The sequence below is a fragment of the Leptosomus discolor genome, chromosome Z (genome assembly GCF_034619465.1).
Source record: "Leptosomus discolor isolate bLepDis1 chromosome Z, bLepDis1.hap2, whole genome shotgun sequence".
NCBI lineage: Eukaryota > Metazoa > Chordata > Aves > Leptosomiformes > Leptosomidae > Leptosomus > Leptosomus discolor.
This window is the reverse complement of record NC_141419.1, coordinates 7,071,847-7,083,049: the sequence shown is the minus strand read 5'-3', so window position 1 is coordinate 7,083,049 and position 11,203 is coordinate 7,071,847. Positions and strand designations below refer to the sequence as shown.

General features: G+C 68.4%; 1 protein-coding gene across 1 annotated transcript; it reads left to right on the top strand.

Annotated features, from left to right (window-relative positions):
• The first annotated feature begins 2,374 nt into the window (after positions 1 to 2,374).
• Positions 2,375 to 3,004, top strand: EVA1B (eva-1 homolog B). The gene is made up of 2 exons (XM_086480295.1): positions 2,375 to 2,486; positions 2,589 to 3,004. Exons 1-2 carry the CDS (start codon positions 2,420 to 2,422, stop codon positions 3,002 to 3,004), a joined length of 483 nt encoding a protein of 160 aa, XP_086336421.1. The 5' UTR covers positions 2,375 to 2,419.
• Positions 3,005 to 11,203: the final 8,199 nt, after the last annotated feature.

The following is an 11,203-nucleotide window of genomic DNA, read 5'->3' as shown; positions in this document are numbered from 1 at the left end:
GCTCCGCTCCCTGCTCCGGGGCGGCTCCGCTGCAGGGCCGAGCGCAGCGTCCCGGGGGAGCGGGACGAACCCCGGCCCCGCGCCCCGCTCAGCGTCGGGACGGGGCTGCCATTGGCTCCGGCGGGGAGCGCTGACCGCCAGCCGCCTCCAAAGTATTTCCTGTTGCTGCGGCGTTAATGCTAAACAGACCTTTCTCTCTCTTCCCTCTCTCCAGCCAAAGTGCAGCGGGCTCCTGCCGCCACTCGCCTTCCCACCCCGCTCCGGGGCCACCCGCCACCCCGGTGAGTACCAGCCCCGACGGCCCCGGGGCGCCAGCATGGGGCTCAGGGCCACAGAGGACCATGGACTGGACGGGGCACCCCAAAGGACCCCAGCACCCTGCATCCACCCCACCCTGATGGCCACGGTGGGGTGTCGTGGGTCTGCCCTGTCCCCTGCTTGAGGCACGCCGGTGTTGTGCCCGGGGACGTGGGGTTGGAGGGCGCAGGGCTCGGTGCTTGGGGATGCAGAGGTCGCTGCTCGGGGACGCAGCGGTTGAGGATGCAGGGCTGGGTGCTCGGGGACTCGGGACTGGGGACTTGGGGACGGGAGAGCTTAGTGCTGGGGGATGCAGGGCTCGGGGACGCAGGGCTTGGGGACACAGGGCTCGGCGCTTGGCGACATGGGGCTGAGCTCTTGGGGGCTGTGCCTGCAGGATCCTGGGGTGATCCCTCTCTGCTGCCCTCGAGGTCCAAGGCAGCCCCGGCTGACGGGGCGTAGAGCCCGGCACTCTCCTGCCCAGCATGAAGCACCCGCTCCTCCATCTGTTCCTGGTCTCGCTCACGCCCTGTGCCCGCTACAGACCCAGACCCTCACCCTGCCATGGCCCACGGCCACAGGCGCCCAGCACCCCTGTGGCCCTGGGGCCAGCCACTGTTGGGGTTACGAGGGTCCCTGGAGCCCCATGTAAGCTCTGCCCCTCCAGCCCCAGAGCGGGGCTGTGCAGCTCCCAGACGGCCGCCTTGCAGGGGCAGGGGCTGGTAGTGGGGGCTGCCCCGTGGGGAGGGCAGCGTCACCCTCCTGGGGACGCCGCTGGCTGTGTTTCGGGGTGTCCTGCTGTGAGGGGCTGCTCAGCCCCGGGATGCACGGCAGCCCCACAGCACTGGACTGTCCTGGGACGGTTCTGCTGATGTGTCACATTTTCTGCATTTCTTTCCTCATTCCTCCCTCCGTGGAGCTGTTTCTGGGAAATGAGCTCGTCCCCTGCCAGGCTGCATCGCCTCCCGCCCTGCCTGCTGCCCTCCCAGCTGCCCTGCCGGCTGCCCTGCCGGCTGCCCTGCCCCATGCTCAGCCCCATGCTTCAGGGGCCATGGCACCCACAGCTGAGGGGGACCCAGCCCCACACCAGCATCGTGGGGCAGCAAGGGTTTGCAGGGATGGGCTGCCAGGGCTGGTGCTCAGCTGCCAGGTGGGTCCCGAGGCAGGAGGAGGTGGGTGCTCACCCCTGCACCCCAGCACAGGGCTCAGGCACCCCATCCCCACGGGGTGTCACGGAGGAGGCAGCCTAGGGGCTCCCACATCCCCTCCCCAGCTCCCAGGGCACGTTCCCGTGTGAGCCATGGCCGGCCCCACTGAGAGGACGCGGGTGGCTTTTCCGTGCTGAGGGGCCAGCACCTGCCCCTCGCCCGTCCTGCTCCAGGGCCGTGGCAGGAGCTGGGGGGTGTGGGATCAGCCCTGGCTCAGCCCCAGCTCAGCAGTGTTCCCTGCTGCCTGCTGACATGATGGCCTTTGCACCACGGCCCTGTCCTTGCCCCCTTTGCACCATGGCCTGGTCCTTGCCCCCGCGCCGCAGGGGCGCGCGGCAAACAGCCAAGGCTGGAGCTGGGCTGGGAGCAGCACGGGGAGGGGGGACGGTGCCCCGGAGGGGCTGTGTGGGGACCACACAGGTGCGCACAGGCAGCACCAGCTCCCATGGGGCCCTGCAGCGTGGGCAGCCTTGCAGGGGTCTGCTGGGACCCCAGCCCCGCTCGGCACCGAGCTTGACCCCGTGGCCTGGCCCCATGCCCCGTGGCCATGACAAGGGCAGGGGATGGAAAGCCTGGCCCGGTGCCGCAGATCCGCTTGACGCAGTGTCCCGGTGGAGCTGTATCCGTCCTGATCCCGCAGGAAGGACGGAGGGGCGGCGGGAGCGGGACGGCTCCAGTTCAGCACCATGTGGCTTGGCCCTGGATGGAGCAGCCCAGACCAGGCACGAGCCCCCATCCCGGCCGGTGCTCAGCGGGGAGCCCTTGGGGCATGGTTGCACCCAGGCACAGTCCCAAAAGGGACGGGGGCTTGGTGGGGGGGGCCCAGCTCCCTGTAGCACCTCGCTCAGCCCCTGTGTCCTGCAGATGCCGAGCACGTGCCATCCCGAAAGACGCTGAGCACGCCGGGGTGCAGGATGGAGAGCCGCAGGCGGGACATGGAGCTGCTGAGCAACAGCATGGCTGCGTACGCGCACATCCGAGGTAAGCCTGCCGGCAGGGACACAACCCGGGGGGACTGTGGGGCCACCATGGGCCTCATGGCAGGCACAGGCCTGTCCCTCATCCGCTCTTCTCTCCCCCCAGCCAACCCCGAGAGCTTCGGGCTCTACTTCGTGCTGGGCGTCTGCTTCGGGCTGGTGCTGACCCTGTGCCTGCTGGTGCTGCGCCTCTCCTGCCAGCCCCTTGCGCGCCCCCCAGCCCGCCCGAGGGACTTCAGCGAGGACGAGGAGGACGAGGACGAGGATGAGGACGAGGAAGAAGAGGACACCGTCGACCGCGCAGCATCCGAGTCACTGCTGCCAGTGACTGAGATCCCGCTGGACACCCACGGCCCCGGGGATGGGGCACTGGCCGTCAACGTCTTCGCCTCGGCGGAGGAGCTGGAGCGGGCGCAGCGGCTGGAGGAGCGCGAGCGCATCATCCGCGAGATCTGGCGCAACGGGCAGCCTGACATCCTGGGCACCGGCACTGGCACCCTGGGCCGTGTCCACTACTACTGAGCCCCGGCACGGCGGGCAGCTGCCCCGGCGCCGTGCCTGGCTCCTACCGGCAGCACAGCCGACACCGTGCCACCCCCCCTGGGAGCTGCTGATCTGGGGCCAGGAGACGGGAGGATGGGGAGGACGGGGCTGCTCACTGCCCGTGGGCTGGAGGAGCTGCCCCGGAGCAGCTCTGCACCGCTGCCAGCCGGACCCCGGTGCCACAGGCACCCCCAGGGCCAGACTCGCTGCTGCGGGACACAATGCACTTTGAGCCATTGGTACGACTGCCGGCACCAGCTGAGAAGCCCCAGGACCCTGCAGGGACAAAGACGAGGATGGGGACGAGGACAAGGATGGGGATGAGAATGAGGATGAGGATGAGGACGAGGACAGGGCAGACCTCGCCCATCTCAGCCGTGTGTGCTGGCCCTGTCAGCTCAGCACCGGAGGGAGGCCCATCCCCATGGGTCGTGGCGGGCTGTACGTGTAAGCTGTGGGGTCCTGCCCCTGAAACATGGTGCTGTCACACACTGCCTGGAGCCCAGTCTGGTGGGGGCCCCCCACGCCGGGGCGGCCATAGCTGCAGCAGCCGGCACAAGCGGTGCTGAATGGGGGGGGGGGGGGGGGGGGGGAGGTTTCTGGCCACATCCACCTCCCCAGGCCAACTCCCTCCCCTTGGCCCCACTAAAATTAGCCGGGTCCTTTCCGGCACCGCCTGGCCCTGACCCAGCGCCCTCCCGGCGGATGTTTCCCCGCTGGGCTGTGGGGCGGCAGGCGCTCCCCAGGGACACGGGCTGCTCCCCGCGGGGCTGGGCCCATCCTGCCCACGCTCCCAGAACCGGCCCAGCCCCGCGGGGTGCGGGGGCCCTGATGCCCCCTCCCCGGCAGCTTTATAAAAATAGCTCCTTCCCAGGCCAGTCTCCCGCGCCGACAGCGCCAGCAGGATCCAGATGTTTTCCAGATGTTCTCCCAGCCCCATGCTGATGGCGGGAGGCCAGGATGTGCCGAGGCTGGGGCTGGGCTGGGAAACAGTGCGGGGGCTGGAGGAGGAGGAGGAGGAGGTGCTGCCCCAGACCTGCTGCAGGCCCTGGCTCTGCATCCCAGCCCGGGACAAGGTGCAGGGGGTGGCGGGGGGGCACTTGGCCCCCACAGGACTGGCTGGCACAGTCTGCAGCCCTGCCCGTGGCTGCTGGCCCGTCCACTCCCAGCACCTGGGGCTGAGCACTGTGGGCTCCTGCCCAGGGCTCTGCAGTGAGCCAGCCCTGGTGGGACCCCTCTGTGCCACAGTGGGACCCCTGTGCCCAGCAGGACCAGCCCAGCCCTGCCCCAACCTGCAGGGGTGTGACATCCACAGCAGAGCCCCAGGGCGCTGCCCTCTGCAGCACCCACACAGCCCAGCAGCACTCCATACCCAAAATAGTTTATTTTAAGCAATATCTGTACGCGCAGGGGCTGTTGCACGGCAGAAAGCAGTAACGGGGTGTGGGGTGGGCATTTGTGCCCAAAACTGGGCTGGGGACAGCAGGGCCAGGGTGGAGGGGCACACGGCACAGCACCTGCAGCACCGTGTGCCACCTGTTTGCCCCACACCCCTGGGTCAGCAGAGGGGTGGGCACCGCAGCCGCAGTCCCCCGACTGTGCTAGCAGGACAGCACCTTCCTCACCCGCTCGATCTCCGCCTGTGGGGAGAGGCGGTAAGCACTGGGGCGGGGGGGGCAGGCAGTGGGCACCCCAGCATGGTGGCAGCCCCTCACTGGGGACTCACCTGCAGCGCCTGGCGCTTGGCCCGCTCCTGGCACACCTGCAGCCGCATGTCCTCCAGGTCCCGCCTGCAACGTGCCAGGGGTGGCTCAGTGGGGACCGGACTTAATGGCGAGCAGCTGGGAGCCACTGGGGATCCCCCCGCCACCACCAGCACTCCGACACCCCCCCGACCCTACTCACAGGTGCTGGACTCGCATCAGGTCCACGAGGATGTGCAGGGACCGGACCTCAGCCTTCAGGTCCTCCAGGGCCAGCCGCTCCTCCGGCCGTGGCACCGCCGGCACCTCTGTGCTCCACGGTGGGATGGGTACCTGCCCTGCGCTGGGGAGGTGGGCACAGGGCCCGGCATGGGGTGGCCCCCGGGGCTGCTCCCCCTCGCAGGGACCCCCTGCACTCCCCAGGGCAAGGCTGGGCGGCCGCTGGCCCGGTACCCGGGGACGTGTGGCGGTGGGGTGGCTCAGCTTGGCTGTGGTGACCGGCACTGCGTTGAAGCCCTCAGCATCTGCTGAAGAGAGGGTACCAGCACCCGGCATCAGCACAGGGCATGGCGCTACGGTGGCTGTGGCACCCGGAGCCAGCACCCAGCACCTACCTGGGTCACCAGCTCTGCCCCGCTCCACGTCAGCCAGGGTGCAGGGCTGGGGGCTGCCGGGCCTGGGGACGGCAGATGTGGTAAAGGGCACAGCCGGGCCATGCTCGACTCTCCCATGGGGGAGATGCCTGACCCCCTCTGGGGACCAAGCATGGCCACTGGCACGTCCCTGGCACATCGTAGTGGCCCCAGACACCCTGGCATGGCCACGTGTGTCTTACTTGCTCGCCAACGTGGGGGCTGGTTTGGCCTTGGCGGGGACGGGGGGAGCAGGAGCCATCCTCTTGCTGGGGGGGAGCTTGGCTGGCTCCATCCTCACCGGTGCTGGGAGCTCTGGGGAGAGGAGACAGGACCAGGGCTGGGACGGGCACAGCGAGCACATGGCCAGGCGAGAGCAGGGTGGGAAGCGCTTCCTGACTGGAAGCCCCAGCCGCGGCCATGCCCCGGCACCAGGGACCTGCCCCAGGCATGGGGGGTCCTGTCCCGGACACATCCCTGTCCCCATCCCTTCCTCCTCCCTGGCCCAGGACTCACCTGGGTGCTCCCTCTCTTCACCTGCCTCGTCCTTCGCTGTCTTACAGGCTGCCGGGGAGCAAAAAAGGGGCTCGTCAGGCACTGGGGGGAGGCCCCTCATTGTGGCCCCCTCTCCCAGGCACCCCTCTGCTGGGCGGAACAGCCCCCACCCTGCCCTGCTAGGACATGGTCTCCAGGGGCCACTCCGTCCCTGACCCACCACATCCCCGCACTCTGTTCCTGCCAGGGTCATGTATGGGGACAGGAGGGTGCTGGGAGGAGGGACCCACAGGCAGGACCGGTGGGGCACATCACCCCACTGCGCTTCTGGGCCCATGGTTCCCGCCAGCACCGTCTGCCAGGGCCGGCAGGGACCCAACCAGTCCCGCAGCAGCTCTGCCCCACCACCCCTGGCACCATGTGCCCGTGGCCCTGATTCAGGGGCAGCCACCCCTCCTGCTAGCCCCGCACCCAAACCCTGCACCCTTCCCCGCACCCATCCCCGCTGCGGTCGGTGCTTCCTCTGCCTGCGGCAGAGCAGGCGGCTGCAAACCTCCCCCAGCACGCCAGCACTGCAGCACGGGCAGGATGCCGTCCCGCCAACGCCTACGATGCAGCAGCAGCATCCCCCTGCCACCGAGCCCTGGGGTCCCACAAGGATGGGCCTCGCGGCAGAGCAGGATACAGGGCACCAGGCCACAGGCACGTGCCCATGGACCACCCTGTCCTTGTGGTGGGGCACCCTGTCCCCATGGTGGGCCAGCAGTCCTGATGCTGCCTGGTCCCTGCCACCACCAGCACAGCCATGGTGGCCTTGCAGGCACCAAAAATGCCTGCAGGTTTTACCCATCTGAAGAGAAGGCCACAGCCACGAGGGCCACGGGGACCAGAACGAGGACACCCAGCCCTGAGGGTGCAGGGAGCTGCCCTCCAGGCTCCAGGACTCCACCGCTCTCAGTAGCGCAGGGTTGGTGGTGCCCAAAGCTGCCCAGTGTCCCGTCAGCCCCTGCTTCTCGGTGGCTCCTGGAGCACCGGCACAGCCCGGGAGCAGTGCAGCCCGGCGCAGGTGCTGCCGCTGCGACAGTCCCCAGGCACAGGACCCCCGGCCGCTCCATCCTACCTGCCGGCGTGGGGCTGCCCACGAGGCCGTGCCGAGCGGTGCCGTGCCAGGCTCCCCCAGCTGCCATGGCCCCACACCACACACGTGATGCCGGAGGAAATCGGCTCGGTGCTGGGAAGGAAGTTGAAGCAGAGAGCACCTCGGTGCTGGTCCATGCCGCGTCCCCGCGCCCCATGGGGCTCCCCCTGCCTCCTGGCATGGCCGGCCCCCTGGCTGCCCCAACCCACCTTGCACCTGGCCGTGGGGTTGCCCGGCCGTCCTGGCGGGACACCGAGGCCCCCAGGGCCGGACGGCCGCCACAGCTGGACTCACCGGACTCTGCATCCTGGGTTGGCATCGCCGGCTTCGGCTGTGGGAGAGCGGGATTGAATGAGGGCGCTGGGGACCGCTGGCATGGCATGGACCCGCAGATGCCAGACTTTGGCCTCACAGAGCCCGCCAGGGAGCAGGGTCGGGCCACATGAGCCCCAGCACAGCATGGGCAGGGCAGCCCCCACTCACCGTGGGCACCGGCGCTGGCAGGAGCTCCACGAAGTTGTTGGGGAAGAGCCCTCTCCGGTGCCGGCACTGCCCGTCCCACCAGCCCTCGACCTCTGTCCGCTGAGGGCAGGGCAGGTGTCAGTGCTGGGGACCAGCCTCGGGGTCACCCCTGTCCCCGCAGCCCCTCACCTTGCTGAGGACCCGGATGACATCTCCCCGCCGCAGCGGCAGCTCGTCCGGCAGCTCCGGGGTGTAGTCGAACAGGGCCCGGCAGAGCTGCGGCTCCTGGTCTGTGTGGGAAGGGCAGGATGGGGTTCGCGATGGTCTGGCTCCTCCCCAGGTCCCCCCAGCACCCCAGGTGAGCCCTCCCCCCCCCCCCCCCCCCAGGGCACAGCCCCAGCCTACAGCATGGGGACAGGGTGACTCACCCGGCTCTGGTAGCAGGATGGGTGCTGGGCACTGCGCTGCCAGCCATGGCTCTGCCTGTGGGAGAGGAGACCCGCTGGGGGGTCCTGACTCTGAGCCAGAGCCCCCATGTCCCCTGAGCCCCAAACTGCCCCCAGCATGGAGCCCCCCACCCACCTTCTCCTCCGGCACTGGGAAGGGCTTGGGCATCTGCTTCTGTGCGGCGTCTCAGCCTCACCGTCAGGGCAGGCACCTGCGAGAGCGGGGAGGGGGTTCCCTGCCATGGTTGAACCCCAAACACCGGTGGGGAGCACAGCCCTGGGGCCTGGCTGAGTCGGAGCGCGGCTCTGGGTGCCCATGGGGAGCTATGCCAGACATCCAGCCTGTCCCCTGGAGCTTCACGGTGGGGACACACGTGATGGCCCTGCTTGTGGCACACCCAGCACAAGGAGCCCTGCACCGCCAGGACCAGGCCAGCTCCCTCCTGGGCCGCCTTGTGCCTGTACCCAGACCTGGCACCCCCCAGCCCCAGCTCATCTGCTCATCCCCAGCCACCACTGCATGGGATGACCCCAACGCAGACAGTAGGCTTGGGGACCCGAAGCAGGGCGGCTCAGTGACAAGGGACGAGGTGGGGCTGCTGCATAGTGGCCAGAGAGGAAGAAGTCACAAAACTGCCACATGGAAAGAAAGAGCTGGGGGAGAAGGGACCAGGAGCTGGGGGCAAATCTGTGGGGCTGCCCTCCTCTTCCTCTGGCACCTCCTGGCTGTGCCGGAGGCCACCAGCAAGCTTCAGCACAGCCAAATCCCTGCAAGCAGCCACGCAGGAATCGCTTGGGCTGGGCTGTCCAGGACCAGGGCAGGATGAGCTGGGACATGGCCAGAGCGGTGGCACCAGCCCCCCCAGCAGAGCTGGCACCGGGGCCTGCCAGCACAGGGGTGTTGGTGCAGGAGGGCAGCAGTGGTGATGCCCAGGAGCCAGGCGGTCAGGGCTGCTGGTGCTGCTGCTGCCCGGCACTGGCATCTGAGGAGACCCCAGGCTGCAGCCGCAGCATTACAGGGAAAAAAAAAAGGGGCACCCACTCCCCCTGTGTGGGCTGGGTCTCCTCTGGGGTGATCCCACCCCATGCACAGACGTGGCTGTGGCCTCTCTCCTGCCCCAACGCTGACTCGCAGCATCCCAACACTCACACCCTCACTACAGGCGATTCACCCCCTCCCCCAGCGGGGATTTGCCCCAGCTCTCCCGCTGCTGCTGCCGCCCGGTGAGCTCGGCAGCCCCGGCTGGGGACGCCGCGTGTGCTCGCAGCAGCCTGGAAGTGCTGGTGTGGCCTGGGCCCTCAAAATTCCACCGTGGATTTAGCAGACTCGGCCAACTCCAGCTGCCGCTGCTGAGCGTGGAGGGGATTCACGGCTCTGCGACCGCTCCCGCCTCGCTCAGGAGGTGCCTCGCTGCGAGGCGAGGGCAGAGGTGAGGCGAGGAAGAGCCCCCCGAGCTCCCACAGGTCAAGGAGCCGCCCCAAGCCCCCCTGCCCCAACAACAGTACCCACAAGCAGCCCGCGGTGTAGCACAGCCGTGCTCAGCACCAGTGCTGAGGGCTTGGCACCGCCCGCACGGCGCGTCCCTACCTGAGCTGCACGTGCAGGCAGCAGCCGAAATCGTCCGACACGGGCACGGCTGCAGAGCCGATGCCGGCCGCCGATCCGGGGGAGCGAGGTGCTAAGGCAGGACTCGCACCCGGCCCTGGACGGCAGCTCGAAGCCGCCCAGGTCTCGCTGTGCGTCTGTCGCCTTCGGTGTGGAGGGGGAAGTGAAACCTAAACCACAGAGGGGCCGAAACCCACAAACCGCGAGCGCACGGGGCTGCCGGGGCCGTGCCGCTGAAGTCCCTCCGCAGAGCGCAGCAGCCAGAAGGGTCCTCAGCAGCCCCGGGGCTCCCTGGCTGGTCCTGGCCAGCGCTTGGTCCAGGCTGACAGGATGAATATTCCTTTAGACCAAACGCATTTGACGGGGCAATGCTGACCCGCGGAGCAGCGAGGGGGCCCGAGGACCAGCACGGGGCAGAGAAGGGCAACAGGGCGGTCAAGGTCGCCGTTGGGGAGCAGGAAGCGTGGTGTCCCCAGGTTTGGCCATTCAGGCTGCGGAGCTGGGAACACTGGGTGCCCTTTGTTTCAAGTTGGCTCAAGGGCTCAAATTCAAGCGCGAAGGGGAACCGTTAACCCACATCACTGTCTCAACTGCTGTTAGCCAACAGCATTAACCAACACCCGCCAGGAATGCTTCTCTGCAGCATGGGCAGACGCCTCGGATCACCACGAAGGCCGTGGCCCCGGCGATGTCAGACAGCAAGGAGCGATCTGCCGGTGAGGCGGCAGCACTGGGAAAGCACCGACTGCCCGGCCCCAGCCAACGCAGGGACCAGCTCTCGCGGCCGCACTTGACAAGCACCAGGGTTTAGTGCTGGCGTCAAACCAGGCTGCCTGGAGCTCCGCTCTTCTGCAAAGAGTTTGGTCTTGGAGCATGGCTGGAGCCAGTCTTCCAGTTCATGGGTGACACAACCCCTCCTGGCAGCAGGGCTGGGGAAGGGGGCCTGTGGCTCTGTCATCCCCGCCTCCCCCTGTGCAATTACTGCCAACACACAGCGGCTAAAACATCCATTAACTGCTTGAAAACCAGCAGTGAGCAGCTTTCAGAGAGCACCTCAGGCTGATGAGCCCCCCACACTGCCCGGCTCCTGCACCCGCAGGGACAGAACTCAGGAAAACGCCCCCCTGCAGCACCTGGGGGATCGTCAGGACCCTGCCTCTGCCCAGGACCCTGCCTCTGCCCAGGACCCCGCCTCTGCCCAGGACCCCGCCTCTGCCCAGGACCCCGCCTCTGCCCAGGACCCCGCCTCTGCCCAGGACCCCGCCTCTGCCCAGGACCCTGCCTCTGCCCAGGACCCCGCCTCTGCCCAGGACCCCGCCTCTGCCCAGGACCCCGCCTCTGCCCAGGACCCCGCCTCTGCCCAGCCCTGAGCTGCCACTGCTGCCAACTGCAGTACTTCCCACCTGAGGAGCCACCGGGAAGGGGATGAACCACTTGTGCTTTGCACCAGGAGAGAATCTGCTCCAAGTCCCTGCTTTCTAACAGCGGGGGCAGCCCCCCAGGCACCCGGCTGAGCCCCCTCTGTCATGGTGCTGCCTGGGCCAGCCTCCCTGCAGCGTGGTGTGAAACTTCCCTCGCCAGCAGCTCTTCCGCAGCTCCCCCCAGGGCTGGCCACAGGCGTTAAGGCTTCTTTTGGCCTCACCAACCAACGCAGAAGGCAAGTCTCTGGCGCCTCAGAACACAAAACAAAGCAGAG

Excerpts from the sequence above, each read along its gene's own strand:
- EVA1B (XM_086480295.1), top strand. The coding sequence starts at position 2,420 with ATGGAGAGCCGCAGGCGGGACATGGAGCTGCTGAGCAACAGCATGGCT. Across the intron at positions 2,487-2,588 it reads TGCGTACGCGCACATCCGAG|CCAACCCCGAGAGCTTCGGG; the intron begins GTAAGCCTGCCG and ends CTCTCCCCCCAG.